The sequence below is a fragment of the Diaporthe batatas genome (assembly GCF_019321695.1).
Source record: "Diaporthe batatas strain CRI 302-4 chromosome Unknown Contig00016, whole genome shotgun sequence".
NCBI classification, from domain to species: domain Eukaryota; kingdom Fungi; phylum Ascomycota; class Sordariomycetes; order Diaporthales; family Diaporthaceae; genus Diaporthe; species Diaporthe batatas.
In genome coordinates this window covers 75603-103399 of record NW_025408563.1, presented here as the reverse complement: position 1 = coordinate 103399, position 27797 = coordinate 75603, and the positions used below count along the sequence as shown (strand labels likewise).

The window sequence follows — 27797 nt, the reverse complement described above, 5'->3', positions numbered from 1 at the left end:
GGGGTCTCAATGGCGGCGTGTGGTAGACATTGGACCTTTGGGGGCTTACTGTGGCTCTCGGGTGTACATGGAACATATTTCAGGAGGCGGGAAACCATAGTATAGATCGTTGAATTACCCTCAATCAAAAGGTCTGTCGGTCATTGCCGGTCTAGCTGGCTGTGCAGCCCCCTGTTCCCAACCTCCATGGCCGCCTCGAGCTCCCGCTCCCCGTCCCTGAGCAAGGCCTTGCTGTGCCTCAGGTTCTTCTCCTGCCTCCGCTTCTCCTCCTCGACGGCCTTCTCCCGGTCCTGCAGCGCCTTCTCCCGCCTCCGCCGCAGGTCCAGCGCCTTCTGTGCGGCCTCGTCATGCTCTGCCGCCTCGCCGTCCTCCGGGGGCGGGGGCAGGGTCTGGATCAGGGCCTCGACCAGGGGGTCGCGAGTCTTGGCATCAAGCGAGATGTAGCGGATGTCGGTGATAACTTGTGGGGGCAGGTGGGTGAGCAGGGTCTTGTTGTTGAGTTGTGATATGGGCATGGACTTGAGCAGGGTGGCGAGGTCACTCTTCAGCGTGGCCTGCGGGAGCTTGAGCCGGTTGATGTGTTCCCTGTAGAGCTTTTCCCGGTCCTTGTCTGGCAGGGCCGTGTCCTTCATGGATGGCTCCTTTTTGTACTTCCTCTTGAACTCGGGCCAGTACAGCTTTGGCGTCGCCTTGTCGTGGAGCAGGGCGAGGTACGGTATGCGAGGGTCCTTCTTCTCCTGCTTTGCCCTCTGCTCCTTGAGCTCCTTGATCTTTTCCCGGGACCATTCCTCCCAGACCTCTTTCCTCTCCCTGGTGGTGCCGAGGACGGTGTACCGGCTGTCATCAAAGACCTTGCCCTCCTCGATGAGCTTCTCCCAAGGGCTGTACGGGTTGATGGCGTAGTCGTTGAGGAGATCCTTGAACAAGGCCCTGGCGTCCTCGTCTGACAGCTCCATGCCAGCTGCACCTTCTGGCCACTCCTCCATGTTGCCGTCGTCATACTCGCCTGGATCCAGCCCGTACTCTTGGCCCATGGCCTGGAGCTGGAACGCGATGTCTGCCTCGCTGAACTCGACTGGTCGGTCGCCATCTTCTGATGACTCTCCGACCCTCCGGCGTTTTGTGGCATGCTCGTCTCCCTCGTCTCCCTCCTCGCCCTCGTCATCCGTGACCTCGACCTCCTCGTACTCGGAGCTGTCGTAGTCGTGCTGGGGTTCCTCGGCAGCCCCGTCCCCGGTGGTCTGATGGTCATCGGCACCCTGACCATCCGCACCTGGCCTCCCCTGTGGGGGGCTGGCCGACCTGGCCTCATCCTGCTCCTTGCTCTCGCCAAGCCCTGCCTTGTCCCGTATCCTCGCCCTGTCCAGCTCGAGTATCGCGGGCATCAGCTTCTCGGGGATGCGCCAGTAGCTGGCGTTCTTGACCGGGTTGTAGGCAAAGCGCCGCTGGCACTTTGTGTATACCAGGACCCACGGCTCGCAGCCCGGGATGGCGACCTTGGACCTGGGCTTGTCGGTCGGCTGCGGTCGCGGCCTGTCGCCGTGTGCCCCTCCCCTGCCTCCCCTGCCACCATGTGCGCCTCCTCCTCCTCCCCTGTGGTTCTGCTGTGCGGCTGGCGGCTGGTTGTACTGCGACATGAAGGCATTGGCGACGCGGGGGTCGGACAGGTTCATGTTGGGGACGGCATTGTGCTGCATGAAGCTCGCGGAGGCGTCCATGGGCGCGGGGGCCGGCGGCGCTGCGCTGGGGCGCGTGTAGGTGGACGTCTTGGTGGCCGCATTGTAGTAGTACGTGTGCCCCGTCGGTGCCTTGTGCTCGGTCCATCCTGGGAGCAGCGGCGGGGGCGAGTTCGCAGAGGGCTTGTAGGTTGATTTCAGCATCGTGACAACCTGTCGGCCCCTCGCTCGGGGGCGTGGTGCGATGCTGGGTGCTTGTTGACTTGGGCTGCCGTCGGGAAATTCTTAGATCGGTTTGGACGACCCCTGCCTGCGTCATAGCTTGGTTTCGCTTACGTAAGTCACTCACAATCATATGCACTATACAAGGAACCTAGGGAGCCAGCATCCACACACCCAGCAAGTCAGTCCACACACCCAGCATTTTCTTTCCACTCACCTAATACCTACTTTTCTTAGTAACTCCCTTACATTTATAAGTACTTTCTAAATCAGTACTAAATAACCCTATAATATAAGCTTTTTCTTTAATTTTTAATACTTTAAGTATAAGTCTTTTTTAAACTTTTTTATTTTTATATTTTAAAACTTTTTATTTATATTTTTTAAAACTTTTTATTTTTACCTTTTAATACTCTTTTTAATTTATATATTTTTAAGTATATTTGAATATTAATTAAATATTTAAATATTAATTAAATATTTAAATATTAATTAAATATTATAAAATTAAAAAGTAAAAGTAAAAATAAAGATTATATTATTTTAATATTTTAATATTTTTTAATTTTTAACTTTTAAACTTTTAACTTTTAATATTTAATTAATATTTAAATATTTAATTAATACTTAAATATATTTAAAGATATATAGATTAAAAGGAGTTTTAAAAGGTTAAAAGTATATTAAAAATTATTAAAAGTAAAAGTAAAAAATATTAAAAGAATATTAAAAAAGTTTAAAAGAGTTTATATTTTAAATATTAAAAATTTAATGAATTTTAATTAAGTATATAGTTTTTATAAACTTTATATATAAATATAAATATTAAATATATAGAAAGAAAATATTAGGTATATAAATTAACTTATTAAATATATAAATACTAATTAATATATTTTATTATAAATTTATAATAAATTTATTATTCTACTATAAATTTATAATAAATTTATAATATTTATTAATTTATTATAAATTTATAGTAGATTTACTATATAGAATACCTAATAAATTTATTAAGAATTTATTAAACTATTAATCTATTTTATTTCTTATTATATAGTAATTATAATTATATACCTTTATTATATATTTTATTATTTTATTTTAATTTAAGAATTAAATTAACTTTATATTATTATTATTATATATTTATATATAAAATAATTAAATAGTTTTTATTATAAAAACTTTTAATTATATTAAAATATTTATTACTTTATAATTAAACTATTATAAAACTTAAAGGTTTACTATCCTATTAATAAATAATTAGAGTTTTATAATAATAATTATATTTAAAAAGCTTTTAAATTTAACTTAAAATTCCTTTAATATTCTTAACTACTTTAATAAACTTTTAATTAATATATAATTATTAAAAGTTATTTTAACTTAGTAACTCTTTATAAATACTTATTACTTTATTAAAATAAGATTTTAATAAAAATATAAATCTTTTAAAACTAAATATTTTATTTACTATATAATAAATATTATATAAATAGTACTTATTATATTATAACTTTTAAAAATTTAAACTAATAACTTAATATTATTTATTAATAAATAAACTTTAAAATAAACTTATCTATCTTTTATAATTAATAATAAAATTAAAATTTAAAAGAGATTTAATAACTTTTATTAATTAAAAGCTTATAATAATAACTTAATTAATAATTTCTATCTTTACTATTAATACTACCTTTTAATAATAATATTTAAACTTTATAATTAAAATATTATCTTTAATTAAATTTAATTACTTTAATTTATAACTTATTATTAAAAGTTTTAATAAAAATTAATTTAATTTAAATATAATTTAATTAAAAACCTTTATTTATTAATATTTTAAACTTTAAATTATTAAATTTAATTTATTAATATATAATATATAAGATTTAATAGAAAAATATCCTATTAAATACTAATAAAAGTAAAAACTTTTAATTATAAATAATATATAAAATTAACAAAACCTTTAAATATTATAAAAATTAAATATAAAACTTAAAGAATTATACTTAACTTACTTTACTTTAAAATTATTAAAAGTTAAAGAAAGTATTAATATATAAATACTTTATTAAAATTTTTTAAATAAAAGTATAATATAAAAGTAAACCTAATATAAAGATTTATTAAAGAATTTTTTAATTTTTATATATTATAAAAATTAAATAATTTATTTTAAAATAATAAATAAAAATATAAATTTTACTCTTATAAATATTTTAAGTTAAATAAGCCTACTTACTATTAGTTAATATTAATTAAAAGTTTTAATAATATATAAAACCTTATATCTTTTAATTTTAAAATATTATATTAAAACTTTTATAATAAAATAGATTTTATTTATATTAAATTAAATATTTAATAACTTTAATTATATTAACTTAAAGGTAATTAAAACTATATATATAACTTTAATTTAACTAATTATAGTTAGAATTTAAATATATATAATTTAAAGTTATTAGAATTTTTAATTCTTTTAAAAATAGACTCTTAACTAACCTTTTAAGGTTTTAAAATAATTAAGAGTAAAAATATAATTATTAAATAATTTAAACTATATAAAAATTAAAATAACTTTTAAAACCTTTTATAAATATTTTATATTAATAAAAGAATATTATATAAAAGATTTTTAAAGCTTTATTAATTATTATAAAATTTATATTATTAAAAATAAAAGTTATAAAAGATAGTTTTATTAAAACTTATTAATAAGTTTATTAAATATAATTTATTTATAATTTTAAATTACTTTATTTAATAATAAAAATAAAAACTTATTATAATAAATATAAATAAATAAACCTTTTAAAAAAGTACTTTATAAAAATTTTAAAATATTAAAAATATTATTAAAACTTTATTTAATTAATAATATTATTTATATTTAAATATATATTATAACTATAATATTTAAAAATATATTTAAAAATATATTACTTTATTCTTTTAACTAAGTAACTATATTTCTATATATTTTATAATATATAAAATAATATTAATAAATTATTAATAATATTTTATTTTAATTATTTATTAATAAAATTAATTTATATACTTTTAAAATAAACCTTTAAAATAAATAAAAATATAATATTTAATAAAAAAGACTATATAAAGTTATATCTTTCTTTATATTTTAGCTTATTTTTTAATTAACTTAATTAAAAGAGTATAATCTTATTAATACTTTAATTAATTTATATCTATTTTTATTAAATTTATATAAATATTTTAAAAGTATTTAGCTATTTTATATTTTATTTAATAATTATTTATTTAATTATAAATTTAAAAGTATATATTTTTAATAATATTTTAATTATATAACTTTAAAATAAAAATAAAAGCTATTTAATATTAAAAAGCCCTTTAAAATAAAAGAATATTAATATATTTCTAACTTAAACTCCTTATAAATACCTTTATATAAAAGAAAAATAAAATTAAAACTTTAAAAAATTATAATTAATTTATTAATTTAATTAAAAATAACTATAATAATATTTTAATAATATTATTTAAACTTTTATAATAGATAATAAATAATTTTAATATAATATATTTTAAAAAAACTTTAACTTTAAAAATACTATTTAATAAATAATAAATTAAATATTTAAAATAAAGTTAATAATATATTAAATAAAATAAAATTTAATTTAAATTTAAATAATTTAAATAAATTAAAAATAATAATATTTTAACTATATTTAAAAATAACTACTATATTTTAAATAATATTAACTTATTTATTATTAATTCTCTTTATAAAAATAGAAAAAGTTTAAATATTAAGCTATATATTAATAAATATATATATTATATAACTATTACACTATATTATAAATAAAGTATTAACTTTTAAAACTAAATTAACTTATTACTTTAAATAAATAAACTATTATAAATCTTATTTAATTAAAGTTATAAATATATTTATACTTATATATAAATTTAAAATTTATTAATAAATTTACTTTTATTATTTATTATAATATAAATACTTTAAAATATATTATATTTAAAAATATATTAGATAAACTATTAAATATTATAATAAATTAAAAATTTAAATTAATATTTAAAAAGTTAAAAACTTAAACCTTAAGTTAAATTAAATTTAATATATTTTATTAAACCTTTAAAAATAATAACTTAATAATAATCTTTACTTAAATAAAACTTAAATATTTAATTAATTTAAAATTAACCTTTTAATTAAATAGAAATTTATAATACTATATAAAGTAAATATATTAAATTTATTTAATAAAATTTCCTTTAAATACTTTAAAAGAGTTATTATAAAGATAATAATTTTTATTAAAGCTTTAATAAAGTTATTTATTATAAAATTTATTATAATAATAATTATTCTTCCTTTTTTATTAAATAGTCTCTATTAAAATCCCTTATAGAAAAAATAATTACTTTCCTATTTAAATTTAAATAAAAAATTAAATTAACTATTTATTAAATTATAATAACTTTAAAGTAATAATTATAAATTAATTTAATTACTTACTTTAAATACTTTAAAACTTTAAACTTAATACTTTATTATTATTTATCTTTATATAAATATACTTTTATTTATAAAAGTATAAACTTTTAATTTTAATAAATAAAATTATTAAAATCTTAAAATTAAATAATTTTATCTTTTTTATCTCTTTAATTTAATTAATTTATTAAATATCTTTAATTAAAATAACTTAAACTATATTTAATTTAATTAAAGTATAATTTTTTAAAAATAAGAACTATTAAACTTTAATAAATTAAAACTTTAAAACTATTTATATTTTAATAAAAGCTTAAAATAATTAAAATTAAAAATCTATTAAAATTAAATTAAATAATAATATTTATATATATTAAAACTTAATTAAATTTATAATTAAAACTTTTATATTAATTTAAAATTTAATAATATTTTTAAAATATTAATTTTATAAATATTTTAAAATTATATTAAATAAAAATCCTTTTAATAAAAGTTAATAAAATTATAAAATTAATAAATATTTATATTACTTTAATAAAGAAACTTAAAATTATTAATAAAATAATAACTAACTTTTATAATAAAAATTAAACTAAATAAATAAATATAATTATATTTTTAAATTATTAATATTCATTATATAATATATTATTAATAATTAAAAAAGGTTATATTATAATTAATTTATAAATATTAAATAAAGATAATATTAAATATTTACCTTTTATTTTATAATTAAAAATAATTTAAAATTTATAATAAGAAATATTTATTAATAATAAATATAAATCTTTTCTTTTATTAATCCTAATTTATTTATTATATTAAAATAAATTTATTATAATTAACTATTATAATTAAAAAGATTTAAAATTATTATTATAAAATTTTATAATTTATTTACTTATATTTAAAAGTATATAAATTACTTACTTTATTTTTATTAATACTTTATTATTATTTTTATAAATAAGATAATTATCTTTTATAACTTTATTATAAATTATATATAATATTTATATATAATCTTTAAGTTATTTTAAAATTAGAATATTTCTTTTATTTAAAAATCTTTTAAAATATTTATTAATTAATTTCTTAAAATTCTATATAAATATACTTAGACTTTATAATATAAAATTATATTAAAATTATTTATAAATTAAAGTTTTTAAAACTCTTTAATAATTAAAAATTTATTAACTTTATTAAATATTTAAAATATTTAATTTCTTAATATAAAATTATATAAACTTTTATAAAAAAGAAAATAATTATATTATTAATTACTTACTTTAAAGGAAAGTTATTAAAGAGTAACTTTTAAAAGTAATATATAAAATAAATGAACTTTAATTTAATAATAATTAAAGTAATTACTTTTAAAAACTTTTAAAAGTTTTTATAGAATTAAATATATTATTTTATTATAATTTAAATTAAACTTTATTTATTTAATTAAATATATTTAAGGAAGTTAATTTTAAATATTATATTTTAACTATTAAAGAAATAAGTTTAAGATAATAAATTATTAATTTTATAATTTTAAATATAGTTAGTTAATTACTTAAATAAAACTATTAATTTAATTAAATAAAAGTATTAACTATTAAATTAAAAGTTATTTATTTAATTTAATTAATTTATGCTTTATATTATTATTAAATTTAATAAAGTTTAATTAATTTATATATTAACTAATTATTTAATTATAATTAGTATAGTAAATTAAATATTTATAAAAATTATAAATAAAATTAAAATAAACTTTAAGTTAATTTTAATATTAAAATTTTTAATTAATATTAATTAATATTTACTATATTCTAAACTATATTAATATAATTATAAATTTTATTAAAATTATTAATATATTAATAATTAAAAAGAATTATAATATTTTAAATAAATTATATAATTAAGTAATATATATTATAATAAAAATTAAAACTAATAATAACTTTTAAAACATTATTATTTAAAATTATAATATTATAAAAGTTAAATAAGAATTATTATTTAACTTAAAAACTTTAAAAAAAGTTACTATTTTATTTAAATTAAAGGATAATAAACTTTTTTAAAAATATAATAATAAAAGATAACTATATATTTTATATAAATTAATAAAGACTTTAATTAATAAAACATATAATTTAAAATATTACTTTAAAATAATTTATATTTATTATAACCTTAAAATTAATATATTATTTTTAAATATTAATAATAAATAGAAAAGTATATTTAATATTATTTAATTTATAAAGAAAATTAAAATAATAATTATATATTATTAAAAGAAATATAATTAATTTTTTTATTATTAATATTATTTTATATAATTATTATAAACTTTATTATTTATTTATTAAAAATATTAATAAAGTAAATATTATAAAATTATTAATAACTCTTTTTTAATATATTTATTATAATAATAAATAAATTTTAAAATATTACTTATTATTTTAAATAATTTAATATATATTATTAAAAATTAAACTTAAATTTTTTAAATATTATATTTAAATAATTAAAAATCCTATAATAAATAATCTTTAATTATAATAAAAGTTTTTATTTACTTTTAAAAAGTTTTAAAATCTATTAATATAAAACTTTCTTTATTATATAATACTTTTAAATTAATAGTTAATTAAAAGTTAAAACTATATAATTAAAATAATTATATATATATAAACTATTATAAATTTTAATTAAAAATAAATAAATATTATATTAATATTATAATTTAATTTAAATAATATATATAATAAAATAATTAAATATTTTATAAATTAAATTTTATATAATTTTAATATATTAAATATTATTATTATTATTAAAATACTTATTATTAAACTTAAAAAATATATTAAAAACTTTAATTTCCTTTATTAAAATTTAAATATTTATTAAAAAATATTATAATAAAAAATATTATTAAATCTAGCTTAATATTAATAATTAAGTATACTTTAATTTAAAATAAAAGTATTATCTTTTAAGTAAACTTTTATAAATACTTAAAATAATATATTAACTTATTCTTAATTAAAGTTAAAATTAATTAATTAATATATTAATTTAAAGTATTATTTAATATAAATATATATTTAATAATATTTATATTATAATTTATATTAAACTTTCTATTAATAAATAATTTATATAAATAAAATAAATTATTAAAAAAATATTAAAATTAAAATAATAAAGAAAAGTTAAAAATATTTAAATATTATAAAGTTAGCTATATATTTAAAAGAAAATTAAAAATAAAATAAAATAAATAATTATAAAGTATTTAATTAAATAAATAAACTATTTTAATTATTATAATATTTAAATAGTAATAAAATACTTAAATATAAAAATAATTTAAAACTTTAAAATTAAATATATTTATATAAATAAATTATAATAATAAATAAAAATTATAATTAATAATAAACTATTATTATTAAAATTAAAAAGCTTAAAAATACTAACTTATATTAATATAAATAGTTAAATAATAAAAATAAAATCCTATTATACTTTAAAATATATTAATATAAATATATTAAAAGTTAAGTTAAATTATAAAATATATTATAAATAATAAAAGTTTTAAATAAAGTAAGCTTTAATAAATTTATAGTAAATTTATTATAAAAGTATACTATAATAAAGTTAACTTTAAGAGTTACGTTATAAATTATATTAAAGTAAATAAAGCTATATATTAATTTATTATAAATTTACTATAAAAGTAATTACTATTTATTTTTATATAATTTACCTTACTTATAATATATTAATCTTTATTTTATTTAAACTTAATCTTATTATATTACCTTTATTATTATTAATTTATAACTTTATATTATTACTGCTTCCTTATTACTACTATTTTTAAATAATTTATTATTACCTATTAAACTACCTCCTTACTATATTATATTTAATTATAAATATTAAAATTAATTATAACTTTACTTTAAATAAATACTTATTATATTAAACTTTTATATTCTATTATACTTTATAAATTAAAAACTTAAATATTATTTATCTTTAATATAATTATATAATAAAGTATTATTATTAAGTAATTAATTTATATAAAAGAGAAAACTATTATTTAATAAATATTATTAAATAATATACTTATATAATAAAAGATTAATATTACTTTATATATATATATTATATTAAATTAATATAATAGCTTATTTTACTTATTATTAAAATAATTATATTATATTTTAATAAATATTTATTAATAAAAATATAATAAACTTTTAAATTATATTATAAAATTTAATATCTTTATTTTATATAACTTCCTTCCTACTTTTCTAATTAACTAACTTATTATTTAAATATAAACTTAAACTCTTTTAATATTCTACTTATCCTTATTTAAATTAATTATAATAATCTATTATATTATAATTAAAAGTTATACCTTAATAATTAATTAAATTAATAAATATTAAACAACCTTTTACTAATTAATAAAGAGTTAAATAAATTTATAACTATTAAATTCTTTTTTAAAACTCCTTTTAAATTTATTTATATATAACCCCTCTTTAAACTTATATTATTAAAATACTTTATTATATAAATAATACTATTACTTAACTTATATAATATTTATTATATATTAAAATAAATATAATTAATTCACTTATAATAAAGTTTAAATTAATATAATTATTTAAAAGGTTAATACTTTTTAATATATTATTATTATAATAATATATTTAATTAATAACTTTACTTTCTATTTTAATATTTAAATAGCTAGACTAAAAATAAGTAAATTATTATTAACCTTACTTATAAAATTAATATTATTATAAATTTAAATAAATTAAAAACTTTAAACTAAACTATAACTTATTTATAATTAATACTTATTAATTATAAGTATTATATAACTATTAACTTTATTAAAAATAATAAAATAAAAACTTTATTTATAAAAACCTTTTAAATTTACTTTTAATTAAACCTTTAACTTTTTTACTACTACTTTTAATTATATTATTACTATACTTAAATATTTAAATAAAATTAATATTATTACTCTCTTTACTATTATAAAAAGTATTTCTTTAAACTATTACTTTTTTATAAATAAATTTAATATTATAATAATTATTAAGTTTAATATTACTATAATTATTATTATTATTTATTATAATAACTAACTAACTTAGATTAAAAATTATACTATTATTAATAATTATTAAACTAATTTTATTCTTCTTATTAATAATAAAAATTTAAATCTATAAATTTTAATTAAATTTATTAAAAGTATTATTATAACTATTAATAAAATAAAAATAATTAATAAGATTAATAATTTAAATAAACTTTTATTTATTTTATTCTTTATAATATTCTTTATAAATATAGTAACTTTAATACTATTATTATTTATTATTATAAAAGTAATAAGTTTAATTAAATTATATCTTTATTATTTAAAAGGTTAAATACTTTACTACTTTTAACTTAATTATAAAAATATATTATATTACTAAATTACTAAACTTATTAATTATATAACTTATTATAATATTATTAAAATCTTTACTTTAAATAATATTAAAGTTAAACTTATTATTAATATTATAATTAATAAAGTTATAAAGATTATTTAAAAAGTTTAATAATATTAACTTATTTAACTTATATAATTATTAATAAAAAAGTTAATTTTTATATATATTAATACTACTCTATTTATTTTCTTTTCTTTATATTAATTAAATTATAATTAATTTAAGTTAGTTATTAAAGTTATAATATTTTAATATTAATATATAATATATATTTTATATATTATTAAATAAATTAATTGAATAAATAATAAATTAAATTTAAATTAATTATAATAAATAGTATATTATAATATAAAAATATATAATTTTAAACTTTAAGTTTATTAATAAATTATATATATTTACTATAAATTTATATATAATATTAATATTATTATAATATTATTATTAATAATATTACCTTATATTATCTACACTTTTACTTTATATTAATATAACTATTTATTTATTATTATAATACTTTATATTCTTATAATAATTAAACTTATCTATTAAATTATTAGTTTATATAAAATAAATTATTATTAAAAGTATTTAATATATTTTATTATAAATTTATAATAAATTTACTATTTTATTATAAATTTATAATAAATTATAATATTTATTAATTTATTATAAATTTATAATAGATTTATTATATAGAAATACTTAATAAATTCATTAAAATTTATTAAGTTATTAATTTATTTTATTTTCTATTATTAATTTATATTTAAATATTTAAATAAATATTAATAAATTTCTATATAATAAAATATTTAATTATATAAATCTATAATTTATTCTATTAATTTTTTTAATTTATTTAATATAAGTTTTTATACTTTATTTTATAAGTTTAAAACCTTAATTTTTATATATAAAGTATAAGTTAATTTATTAAGAATATACTTTACTTTTATAATTAAATTTAACTTTAAAATTATAAATTTATTTTTTAATTTTTAATTTAATTAAATTAATTTTTAATTTATTAATCTTTAATTAAATTATAATTAAAATAAATTAATTTTTAATTATTTAATTATATTAAATAATTAAAATTAAAAATTAAAATTAAAATTAAAAATTAAAAATAAAAATAAAGGTTTTTATAATAAATAAGTTTTTTTAAATTTAATAATTTATAAGTTTTATAAAAATTAAACTTAAATTTATAATTTATATAATTATAAAAATTATTTATAAAATTTATAAAAAATTTATTTAATTATATTATATATATTAATTAATTAATAATTATATATATTCTTAAATTTTTTATATAAATTAAAAAATAATTTATAATTTACTTAAACTTATACGTTTTTTTAATTTAATTATTTATATTAATTACTTTATAATTAAATAAATATAAATTTAAAAATATAATAAAAATATATTTAAATATTTTTATTTAATATTTTATTAATAGAATTATTAAAAATATATTAAATAATATAAAATTATATTTTAAATAATATATAATAATTTTAATAATATATTAAAATTATTATTTTAAAACTTAAAAACGTTTTTAAATTTTTTATATATATAAAAGATATTTTATAAATATATATTATATTTAAAAGTAAAGTTTATTCTTAAAAATAATAATTTAAATAAAATATTTTAATAAATTAAATTAATATAATAAAAATAAATTATAAATATTTAAAATTAAATATAATAAAATAATATTTATATATAAAAATATATTTTAAAGTTAATAACAATATTTTTAAATTTAAATAAAATACTTTAATATTTAATACTTTAAAATATTTTATTTTTAACTTTAATTATTTAATTTAAACTTTTAACTTTTAATTTAAATCTTTAATTATTTAGTTTAAACTTTTAACTATTTAATTTAAACTTTTATATTTTAAAATAAAGTTTTAATTATTTAAATTTAACTTTTAATTATTTAATAAAATAATTTAAATATTTTAAAATATAATAAAATATAATAATATATAAAAACTATTTAAAAATTAATATAAATATTTATAAAATATTTTATTATAATTTTAAAATAATAATTAATTTATTTTAAAAATTATTTAAATATAAAACTTTTATATATTAAATATATAATATTATAAAATATATTATTATATTATAATATTATAATATAATATTATTATTATTAAATATTATATATTATAATAATTATTTTTAAATTTTATTAAAATAAAATTAAATTAATAAATTATTTATTATAAAGAAGTTTAATAAATTATTTATAATAAATAAATTTTATTTATTAAAATATTAAATAAAGTTTTAATTATTTAAATATTTTATTTTATTTTTTTATATATATAACTTTTTCTTTTTTAAAATCTTTTTTATTTTTACTTTTTTATATAACCTTTTTATTACTTTTATTATTATAAAATCTTTATTTTATTAAAAATTTATTTATTTATTTTAAATAAATATATTTTTATTTTTTTATTATAAAGTTTTTAATATTATTTTTTTAAAAAAATAATTTATAATTTATTTTAAAAATAAAATATAATAATATTAATTATAAACTATTTATATTTTTTTAATTTTATTATTAAATTAAAAATAAATAATTAAAGTTTTTAAAAAATAAAATATAATATATATAAAAATAGTAGGCTGCAATAAATTAGCCACTATAAGTACTATAAGTAAGATTAATAGGTTCATATCCCTACACGAGCCACCAAGCTTAGTTAGTAGGTCTAGCCAACCCAACTAGGCGCTTCGCCACCCAACTAAACAAACCTCTAACTAACACTAATACACACCACTTTCACTTACTTACATATAAGCTAAGCTAACCAACACTAATTAATTACCTACTAACTTTAAATAGTTAAATATAAATAGTTAATTACTTTAAAAGCAATTATATTAACATTATAAAACTAGTAATATTAATCTTAATTTATTATTTTAAAACTATAGTAATTATAATAATAATAATAGTAATAAATTAACGTTAATTTTAGTCTATTAATTTAAAACTATTAGAGGCGTTATATACATTTATTATACTTTAAGAAAAACTTAGTAATCTCTAAAAACTTAAAATTTAACTTCTTCTTTTATTAATAACCCCCTCTTTAGCTATAGGTAACACCTTAAATTAAGTGTAGTAATCTCTAGAGATTTAAAATTTATAAACTCTTTTTAAATAACTAAGCGAGACGCCTTTACTAGCCTAGTCTTATATAACAACCCTCTTATAACTAACAACTTTATATACTTCGCTCAAGCCAGTATGTAACCCCTTAAGTGACAACCTCTCTTTTGCGATAGCCTATAAGAAGCGTCAGACTATGGATGGTTGCAGCAGCCTTTTCTATCTGTTAGGTAATCTCTCTTGCAACCCATAGCGATAACTCTCTTGTAAGCGACAATTCGAGCCTGCCCACCAACTCGCTGGGCGCCCTTACCAACCTCCTAAGCACCCTTCGAGAGACCCTTAAGTATAAGTAACGGTCTTACGGGCTAAGCGACCGACTATATAAATAAGGTGGCAGTATGTTTGCTGTATAAAAACTACGCTTAGTACGCCCGACCAACTAATCCGATTGAAGTGACCAACCAAGTAGACCGTAATTAAGCTCCCTACTCAAGCAATTACATAAATAGCGATTCATACCTAAAGTAAGCCCTACTCTCTGATAGCTGCTAGCTAGCTGCCAGTTAGACAGTCTAATTAACCGTATAAAGTAAGAGATAAGTAAAAGAAGAAGAAACTATTAGAAGGACTGACTAGACTAACTAATGGTTGTAGATTAATTAATAATTAGTTATAGCTAGTAAATAATTAGTAGACGGCCCGATAAACAATTAATAATTAAGTGAGTAATTAAGTAACTAGGTAACTTAAAAATGTTAATTTAAAGTGTTAACTATAAGAAGGAAAAGAAACTATTAAAAAGGACTAACTAGTTAAATATAGCTATAATTAGTAACTATTTAATAAATAACCTAATAAGTAATTAATAATTTAAACTAAATTTTACTTATTAAAGTAATTAGAATTTAAGTAATTTAGGCGATTTATAAAACGTTAATTTAAAGTATTTTTAGATCGCTTAAATTAAGTAAATTATAATTATATATTTAATAGTAATTTTAAGTAATTAGAGCGATTTAATTAGAACCTACTTTATTAGTAAATAGAGCTCTCTAATTAGTTAAAAGGAAGAAAGATTTTAAAAGATTAAAAAGGTGCTAGTATAGAAATAATAAGCTATAATAAATTAGTTACTATAAGTATTATAAGTAAGATTAGTGGGTTTGTGCCCCTATACGGGCTACTAAGCTTAGTTAATAGATCTAACCAACCTAATTAGGCGCTTCACCGCCCAGCTAGGCAGACCTCTAACTAATATTAATACACACTACTTTCACCTACTTATATATAAGCTAAGCTAACTAATAATATATTTTTTAAAAATTAATTTAATTAAATTTATTATATAAAACTTTTTATTATAACTTTATAATTTATATTTATAATACTATTTATTATTAAAAAATACTTTTTTATATTAATATATTAAATTATATTAATATAAATTAATATTATTAACTTATTAAAAGTTAAAATTATTATAAATTATAAGTTATTTAATTTTAATACTATTAAATACTATATATAATATTATTATATAACTTAAATATAAATTAATTAAAATAAGTAAAAATAAAAGTTATTATTCTTTTAATTAAAAATATATATAAGTTTTAACTTTATTTAAATAAATATTTATTTAATAAATTTAAAAGACTATTAACTTTATAAATAAAACTATTTAAAAGTAATTATTTAACTTATTATATTATTAAATTAAAAATAATTAAATAAAATAACTATACTTTATTATTATATATAATATTTAAGTTTATAATTTTAATAATTTATAAAAAAGAAAAAATAATTATTAATAATTAAATTTATAATTATATAAAAATAAACTTTTATTTAAAAAAATTATTAATATTTAAAATAATTAATATATTTTTAAAGAAATTAAAGAATTATAAGTTTAAATTAAAGGAAATTAAAATTTATAAAATTTTAAATTTAAACTTAAAAATTCTCTTTTAAATTTAATTCTTTAAAAAAATATTAAAAGTTTAAAAAAGTTTAAATAAAATTAAATAAAGTTATAATAATATAATATAATTAAATAAAAACTAATTATAAAATTATAATTATAAATCTTTTAACTTTATATTTAAAAAGGTAATATTAATTATATATTTTTTTAAGAAAATATATATTTATATTTTTAAAATAATTTATTTACTTTAATTTTTTTATATTATTAAAAATATAAATTAATAAATTTTAATATTTTATATTTAATAAATTATTTATTTTTAATAAAAGAATAAAATTATATATAAATATTATTTTATAAATTTTATTTATATATAATTATATTTATATTAAATTATAATTTATTAAAAATAATAAAAACTATTTTTTAAATTAATTTATAATAAAAATATATTAATTATATTTTAAAAGTATTTTAACTATATAATTAATATATAAAATAATCTTTTAATCTTTTTTAAAATTAATTTTTATTTAATTTTTAATTAATTAATTTTATAAATACTTTTATAAAAATAATATTTTAAAAGTTTTAAGTTTTAAATTATATTTATTATTATAAAAGTTTATTTAAAATTTTTTATAAAAATAAAAATAAAAATAAAAGTAAATAAAATATTTAAAATATGTTTTATTAATATATTAATATTTTTAAAAGTTATATTTTATAACTTTTAATATTTTAATTAAATAAATTAGGTTAATTTTATAAATATAAATATTTATAATAAGATTTTAAATTTTATTATTAAAATAATTTATTTTTAATATATTAAATTTAAAGTTTTTTAAAAATTATTATTTTATTTAAATTTATATATATAAATATTTTTTTAATATTTTAATTAATTAAACTTTTATTATATATATATATAAAGTTATATTTATTATTAATTATTTAAAAATTAAAAATATTTTTAATAAATATTTTTAATAAAACTTTATAAATTTAAATTAAAATTTAAAAAAATTATTAATTATAATAAATTCTTTTATTTTTAATATTTAAACTTTTAAAATAAATATAGTTTATATAAAAATAATTATTTTATATATTAATTTAAAATTTAAATTAATTAATAAATTAATTAAATCTTTTAAATTAAAAATAAATATATTAATTTTATCTTTTAAAAATTTTAAAATCTATTTAAAGTTATTTAAATATAATTTTAAATAATATTTTTAAATATTTAATATTATATATATATATATATTTAATAATATATTTTTAGTATAATTTTATTTAAAATAATATAATAAATAATAATATATTTTATTAAAATTTAAAAAAATATAATTTTAATTTAAATTTTAATTTTAATAATAATATTTATTATATAATATATATTATTAATTTAATAATATAAAATATTTTAAAATTATTTATTAAATAAAAAATTAATAAATATATTTTTAAATATTTTATAAATCTTTAAATTATTATATTAAAATTTATAAAAATAATAAATAATTTTATTAATTTTATTAATATTTAATATTAATTAATTATAAATATTATTACTTAAATTTAATAAATAATAATATTAATTTAATATAATATTAAAATTAATAAACTTTTAATAAAAGGTATTAAAAATATATATAAAATAAATTTTTAAAATCTTTTAAAAAAACTTATATATTTTAAATTCTTTTAAATATAAAATTAAAAACTTATAGTTTTTATTTAATTATATTATATTATTATAATTTTATTTAGTTTTTAATTTTATTTAAATCTTTTTTAAACTTTTTAATATTTTTTAAAAAAGTTAAATTTAAAAAGCTTTTAAATTTAAATTAAAATTCTTTTAAATTTTAATTTTTTAAAATTAAATTTATAATTTTTAACTTTTAAAAATATATTAATTATTTTAAATATTAATAACTTTTTTAAAATAGAAATCTATTTTTATATAATTATAAATTTAATTATTAATAATTATTTCTTTTCTATTTATAATAAAATTATTAAAATTATAAATTTAAATATTATATATAATAATAAAATATAATTACTTTATTTAATTATTTTTAATTTTAATAATATAATAAATAAAATAATTACTTTTAAATAGTTTTATTAATAATATAATAAAGTTAATAAATAAATATTTATTTATAAAATAGAATTAAAACCTTAAAAAATAATAGTTTTATTTTATTTATTTTAATTAATTTATATTTAAGTTATATAATAACTTTATATATAATATTTAATAATATTAAAATTAAATAGTTTATAATTTATAATAGTTTTAATTTTTAATAAGTTAATAATATTAATTTAAATTAATTAAATATAACTTAATATATTAATATAAAAGTATTTTTAATAATAAATAATATTATAAATAATTATAAAGTTATTATAAAAAGTTTTATATAATAAATTAATTAAATTAATTTTTAAAAATATATTATATTTTATTTTTAAAACTTTAACTATTTATTTTAATTTTAATAATAATATTAAAAATAAATAATTTATATATTTTAAATAAATAAAAATATTTTTAAATAAATAAAAATATTTTTAAATAATATTTTATATTAATTTTAATTTAAATATTTTATAAAATAAAATTTTATATATTTTATATTAAAAACTTTTATAATTAAAAACCTTTAATATATATATAAAAATATATTTAATATTAAATTTAAAAATATATTTTTAAATTAAAATATATATTTTAATTTAAATTAATAAAATATTTAAAATATTTTTAAAACTTTTATTAAACTTTAAAAATAATTATATATAATTATTTTTAAAAATTCTTATATATTTATATAATATATAATAATTTAAAAGTTGTAATAAAAATTTAAAAAGTTAAAAAGATATTTTTAAATAAATAATTTTTAATTTATATTATAATTATATATTAATTTATTTAAAACTACTTTTTTAAATTTATAAAACTATTAAAATTAATTTAATTAAATTAAAAAGTATTTTTATATTAACTTTAATTTTAAACTTAAAATATAAAATATTATATTTTTAAAAATAAATTATTAAATTTCTTTTATAAAAGTTAATATATAGTTTATTTTAAAGAATAAGTTTAATAAATAAATTTAAAATTAATTTTTATTTATATATTTATTAATATTTTATAAAATTAAAATAAAATTATATTCTTTTAATAAAATGTATATAATATTTTATTTATAAATTTATTTTAAAATACTTTTAATTTTAATAATAAATTTTATATTAAATTTTAATAAATATTAAAAATAAATATAATATTTATTTTTAAAAATATATTTTAATTTTAAAATATTTTAAATTATTTTATTTTAAATATTTTATTTATTAATAATTAATAATTAAACTTTAAATATTAAAATAAAAGATTTTAATATTTTATATTAAGTATATTAATTTAAAATATTTTATTATTATAATTATATTTATTATTATAAAAAATATTTTTATTATTAATTATATTATAATTAAATTAAAAATTAATTTTAATATAAAATAATAAGGAATTAATATTATTAAAAAGTAAAGGTTTAATAATATTTAAAAATTAAAATAAAAATTTAAAATTTAAAGAAATTAATAAAAGAAATAAAAAAATAATTTAAAATAATTTATTTTATTATTTTTAATTTAAATTATATTTAAATAACTTATCTTAAAAATAATAATAATTTATTTTATTTTAAATTATTTAATTAAATAAATTATAAAATAAAATAAAAATAATTATATATTTTATATTTTAAAATTAATAAAAGTTATTTTATTATTATTTTCTTTTAATAAATTTTTAAACTTTTATTTATTAATTAAAATTAATGATTATTTTAAACTTCCTTTTATAAAATTAAAATTAAAATTACTTTAAATTTTTTATTTTTAATTAAAAATTAAAAGTTATTTTAAACTTTTATTTATTAATTAAAAATTAAAAGTTATTTTAAACTTTTTTATTAATTATAAAAAATAAATATTTAATTAAATACTCTTAAATAATTATTAATATTCCTTTAATATTTAATAAATATAAAATAAATTTAATAATATTTAAATTATTTAAATATCTTTTATTATATACTTTATTTAACTTTTATTTAACTTTTATTTAATTTTTATTTAACTTTTATTTAACTTTTATTTAACTTTTATTTAACTTTTTATTTAACGTTTTATTTAACTTTTTATTTAACTTTTATTTAATATTTTATTTAATTTTTATTTAATTTTTATTTAACTTTTATTTAACTATTTATTTAACTTTCTATTTAACTTTCTATTTAACTTTTATTTAATTTTTATTTAACTATTTATTTAATTTTTATTTAACTTTTATTTAACTTTTATTTAACTTTTATTTAACTTTCTATTTAACTTTTTATTTAATTTTCTATTTAACTTTTTATTTAACTTTTATTTAATATTTTATTTAATTTTTATTTAACTTTCTATTTAATTAATAATAAATTAATTAATAAAAAATAAAATAAAATAAAAAATAAAATATATTATAAAAGATTTATTAAAAATTAAATTTAAGTTTTTCTTTTATTTAAAAGATTTTAACTATTAAATTATAAATTATTTATATTTTTTAATTCTATTATTAAATTAAAAGTAAATTATTAGAGTTTTAAAAGAATAAAATATAATATATTTTTAAAAATTAATTTAATTAAGTTTATTATATAAAACTTTTTATAATAACTTTATAATTATTTATAATATTATTTATTATTAAAAGATATTTTTATATTAATATATTAAAATATATTTAATTAGTTTAAATTAATATTATTAGTTTATTAAAAGTTAAAACTATTATAAATTATAAGCTAGTTTTAATACTATTAAATATTATATATAAAGTTATTATATAATTTAAATAAATTAGTTAAAATAAAATAAAAATAAAGCTATTATTCCTTTAATTAAAAATATATATAAGTTTTAACTTTATTTAAATAAATATTTATTTAGTAAACTTAAAAACTATTAACTTTATTATATTATAAATAAAACTATTTAAAAATAGTTATTTAACTTATTATATTATTAAATTAAAAATAATTAAATAAAATAATTATACTTTATTATTATATATAATATTTAAGTTTATAATTTTAATAACTTTATTATAATAAAAATAACTATTAATAATTAAATTTATAATTATATAAAGGTAAACTTTTATTTTAAAAAAGTTATTAATATTTAAAATAATTAATATATTTTAAAAGTTAAAAATTATAAATTTAATTTAAAGAAAATTAAAATTTATAAAAATTTTAAATTTGCTTAAAGGTTCTTCTTTAAATTTAACTTTTTAAAAGAAAAATATTTAAGAAATTTAAAAGGCTTAAATAAAGTTAAAAATTAAATAAAGTTATAATAATATAATATAATTTAATAAAAACTAATTATAAAATTATAATTATAAATCTTTTAATCTTATATTTAAAAGGAATTATTAAATTATAAATTTAAATATAATATACTTTATATTTTAAAAATTTTATTAATTAAAAGGTATATATATTAAATAAAATTTTTAAAATTTAATAAATAAAATATTAAAATATTAAAAATATATAAATTTTAATTTTAATATTATAATATTAATAATAATTATTATAAATAATATATATATATAATTTAATTATATAAAAATAAAATATTTTAATTAAATTTAATTTAATTATATAAATTTAATATAATAAATTTATTAATAAAATTATTATATATATTATAAAAATAAATTTTTTAATAATATTATAATTATATTATAATAAAGCTTTATTAATATATTTAAAAATTAATAAATAATATTATAATTTTATAATATAAAGAAAATATTATAAATTGAAATAAATAATTAAATAACTTTATTTTTAATATTCTTTTAATATAAATTTAAAATATAAAATTTAATATTAATATAATTAAAAGTTTTTAATAATTACAAAAACTTTATAATATTAATTATTAATTTAATACTATTAAATTTATAATAACTTTTATTATTTTAAATATTATTTTAAAATATAAATTAATAAATTATATTATTATATTATATAATTACTTTTAAATTATTATTTATAAAAAAATTTTATATATAAAGTTACCTTTAACTTTATATAAAATTTTATATTTATTTAAATAAATTATTAAAAATAATTAAATTTAATTTAATTATAATTTTATTATTTATTTAAATAATTATATAAAGAAATATATATATTTAAAATTAAATAATTTTTTAAAAATAAATTATAAAACTTTATTCTTTTAAATATATAAAAGTTTAAAGTTTAAATTAAAATAAAATTAAAATTATATTTTAATTTTTATATTTTATTTAATATTATTTATTTAAATTAAATTAAAATATAATATTTTTAATAAATACTTTTAAATAAATATTTTTAAAAATATTTTATTATTTTAAAAATTAATTAAAATAATAATTAATTTTTAAAAGAATTTAAAAATATTTTTTAATATTTAAACTATATCATATAATTTAATATTTAATAAAATAAAATTTAATAAAAATAAATCTACTTTTTTTTAATTAAATTAAAGATTAAAAACTAATTTATAAATTAATTTAATTTTTAATTATAATTACTAATTAAAAAAAGATTTAATTACTATTTTTTTAATTTAAAGTTTTTAATTTTAATTAAGGTTTATAACTAAACTAATTTAGACTAATTTTAACCCTACTTAACCCTATTATAACGCAGCGCTATGCTTGTATAACACTTCTAACCTGTCGACAGAACACTGTTACTAGCACTTGAGCGTTTCCAATCTGCCGAAATGCTTATAGAAGGGACCTTGAGATTATGGCAGTGTCTATTAGATTCATGAAATGGTGTAGATGGAAATGAGTGTACTAATTCGTGATATCATCGAGTTAGTGCCCAGGTAGAGGACTTCACGGAGAATGAATGGCCCGATGAACTTGGGCAGGCTGCATTTCCTGACAGCCTGTTATGAATTGATGCTAGATATGGGCTACGGGCTACCAAATCCTCTTAGCAACCATCTCATACCGCATCACACCGCTCAGGTCCTTCTCCTTTCCGATGCTCTCCTCGGTCTTCCTCTCCCTGTCCTTGGCCCTCTTCATGCCGTCCGGATCATCGGCGTAGATCCACCTCCGCCTCTCGTCCCCGATCTCCACGGCCCCGAACCCGCCGAACCTCTTGGTCCCCTTGGTGTCAAACGTTTCCTTCTCCATCTTGCCGGTAGACACGGCGTGCTCTTTCAGTTTCATCCTGGCGTACCTGTCACGGCTGTACTTGAGCAGCAACATGCCGAGGAGTAGTTTCAGGATCAGGAGGAATAGGAACAAGATGAAGAATACTAGTATCTTGGTCACCAAGGCAATGGCATCGTCGCTCGACCACGACAGCCACGTAAACATTGTGGTGCTGTTGGCCGCTGTCCCATTTGCGGGGAACCCCTCGTCGAGCCCGTACACGGACCGGCCGAGGGCATTGCGGATGAAGTGCTCAAGGCGGTCGAGAGCGGCTGTGACTGCAGGCGAGGCGGGCGTGGAGGACTCGACTGAAAGCGATGTCTGTGTTGATGGCGGTATGGGTACGGGGAGATGAGTGGCGAGGAACATGTGGTATGTCTGGAAGGATGCGCGGATGAAGAGCGTCGACAGCGGGAGGAGGGGGAGACCAAGCCGGCGGGTGAGAGACGGGGAAACGAAGGCCTGCGAGTTGTTAGAGACTGGGTTGACACGGAGGTATACGATGTCACTGACGTTTGTGTAGTAGTCCTTGCAGAGTATGTCAAGGATCCTGCTGTAGAAGTTGGGCTTGATGTTGTTGAACTTGTTGATGTAGGCGTGCTTGATCCAGTCGACAAACATCTCGCTGCCAATGACGATCAGGAAGGGCGACAGGACCTCGCCGGACCAGAGCCACGACGGCAGGATGGTGAAGCTCATGGGGAGGATGGAGGGGTTGTGCAGCGGGCCCTTGGTGGCGGCGATGCCGTCGTCGCCGAGCTCGATGCCGGCGCCGGGGACGCTGAGCCCGCCGACCTCGACGACGTTGCGCATGCCGATGATGAGCAAGACGAGCCACAGCTGGAAGCGTTCCACGACGTCGGCACAGGTGAGCTGGAAAGTGTTCTCCTTCTCGAAGCGCTTGAAGACGCTGCCCTTGATCTCGACGAATTGGTTGGACATGAGCAAGGTCAGCAGGGCGTTGGAGTACGAGTTGACAGCCACGTTCAAGGCGATGACCTGGTAGAAGAGGGTGACGGCATGGGCGCAGTTGTAGACGAGGGAGAGCAGGAACATGCCGAAGGGGAGCATGACCTTGGAGCGGCCAGAGCTGTTCCGCGACAGCGTTTCGGAGCTGAAGAGGCACTCGAATATGTCCTGGCCGAGGGCGGACAGCAGGCGGTCGCCGACCTGGTGCTTTGTTCAGCATACCACTCCTCACTGCCGGGGCAAGATATCGAGACTCACCTCAACAAGGTTGTAAATGACGTAGAGCTTGACGGCCGACTGTGCCCTGATGAAATGGTACATGCGGCTGGCGTCCAGGTTCATGAGGGCGACAGAGCTACAGATGATGACCAAGCCCTGGAGGAGGTCAGCCTTGTGGAAGGAGGTCAGGTTTGACGGGGTTGATTTCGTGCGCCGGTGGCGGAAAGGCCCATTGTGCGGCCGAGAGTGCATTCGCATGGGAGGCACACGGGCTGTCCCATTTGTGCCCTTTCTGGCCCGCGTGGACTGCGCCCGGTGGAGGACCTCGCCCTGCGGCCCGCCGTTGGTGGCAGCTGGGCTGCTCATGCTGCCATCGTGGAGGGACTCCCTGGCCCTGCTCCGGCTCCTGGATTCGCCATCCGTACTCCGCGAGCCATCAAAGCTCTGCCTGCGGGTCAGGCCCCGACCCCTGCGCCCTCGCTGCCACAAGCGGCCCAGCCCCTCCCAGACGAAACCGACGAGCCACCGCGTCTCCTTGGCCAGGATGTAAGCCCACCACCTGAAGAGCACGCCAAAGGCAATGCAGAAGCGCATGGGGAGGATGGTGAAGGTCCACAGCCAGGCATCCAGACAGGCGAGGGCGCCAAACATGAGGGTCTTCTCGAGAAACATGGGGAGGAACAGAAAGTTTTTCAGGCGCTCAAACTTGACGGCGCTGGACTCGTAGGGGAGGTCGCTGGCGTAGGACTGATGTATGTAGAGCGGGCTCGGCCTCTGGGCGGCCAGCTCGAGCTGGAGGAGGGTGGGCGCGGACAGCGGCGGGAGGGGGATGGAGGGCGGGATGGGCGACGGCGGCCGGGGCTCCCTGTGGTCGCGGTGGTCGCGGTGGTCGCGGTGGTCTCGGTGATCAGGGCGAGCCTGGGCCTGGGACTCAGGGTAGGCATTGCGTGCGTTGGCAGGGCCCAGGTTGGCAGCATTGCCCGTGTCCAGATGCAGGGGCGCGGGTCTTGGTGATGGCTGGAACGAGTTGCGGCGGGTGGCGGCGGAAGGGGCCGGAGGCTGGCTCACGGACTTTGCGCGGTTGATGGGAGGCGTGGACACGGTCCTGGTGGAGAGGCCCGGGCGGACCGAGTGAAGGATCCTGCTGGACGGGGTGTCGCCAAAGGCCTGGGACCTGTGGTTCTCGACCTTATCGAAGACCTGCTGGGGGCTGGCGGACAGCTGGGACGACATGGGCTGGCGGTGGGCGTCGACGATGCCGGCGGACAGGGGCTGGTCGGGGATGGTGGCGATGGGCAGCGACTCTGGGGAGGCGGCCAGCTCCTGGATCTTGGAGGCGGAGAGGCGCCGGATGCCGCCGTGGTCGCTGGACTTTGTGCCGGACCGCTCACGGGTCCTGTTGGCAATGGACGAGCTCCTCCTTGGCTCCTTCTTGGGGGTGACGTGGGTCTCGTCGAGCGAGGGCAGGGCGTCGGTGGAGGAGTCGATGGCGGACTGGGGGGCCGAGGTCTCGGCCTCGGAGACGGCGCACGAGGTCAGGCCGTCATAGGTGAAGCCGTCGGTGGCAGAGGTGTCGCCCATGGCCATGGGGGCACGGGGGAAAGGGGTGTTGCCGTTTGCGAGGAGCATCGTGGGGGGCGGCATCAAGGTGGAGTCGTGGTCGCCGCCGTTGGAGGGCCGGGACGAGTGCGAGGAGTGGGAGGGACGGCGTGGCGATGGCAGGTGGTTGGTGGCAATCTGCTTGTCGTCGACCTCTCCGGGGGGGTTCATTGACCCGCAAGTATCGCTGCCCCAGTCGGCGCCGCCCACCTCGGAAGGCCTCGTGCTGCTGCCACGGACGAAGGCATTGCCAGTGTGTCGGTCGGGATGGGCTGCTCCAGGCACGTCCACCTCGGCGGTTGCCATGGCGAGATCGATCCCTCCCTCAAGTCCGACAGGAGACCAGCCCGTTCCTCATCTGTGCAGCCGAGCTGGTGGGGGCTGGCTGGTTGCTTGGGTTGTGGTTGTTGTTGTTGTTGTGATCGTCCGGTGGTTGGCGGGTATGTGGTCGGAACACAAGGGTCAGATATGCAGCTTCAATTGAGATGCGACCCTTGAAATCTGCCATGACGTCGAGCGGCAGCTAGCGAGCAGGTCTGGGCGCATGGGCCTAGCGTACGGAGTGCCTAG

At 19.5% G+C, this 27797-nt stretch overlaps 1 protein-coding gene across 1 annotated transcript; it reads right to left on the bottom strand.

Moving 5' to 3' along the window:
* Nucleotides 1-140: 140 nt before the first annotated feature.
* Nucleotides 141-27533, bottom strand: KVR01_011612 (uncharacterized protein; the record flags this gene model as incomplete). Its single annotated transcript, XM_044789157.1, has 4 exons — nt 141-1938; nt 17590-17613; nt 24232-25610; nt 25668-27533. 4 exons carry the CDS (start codon nt 27531-27533, stop codon nt 141-143), a joined length of 5067 nt encoding a protein of 1688 aa, XP_044639321.1.
* Between the last annotated feature and the right edge of the window lie 264 nt (nt 27534-27797).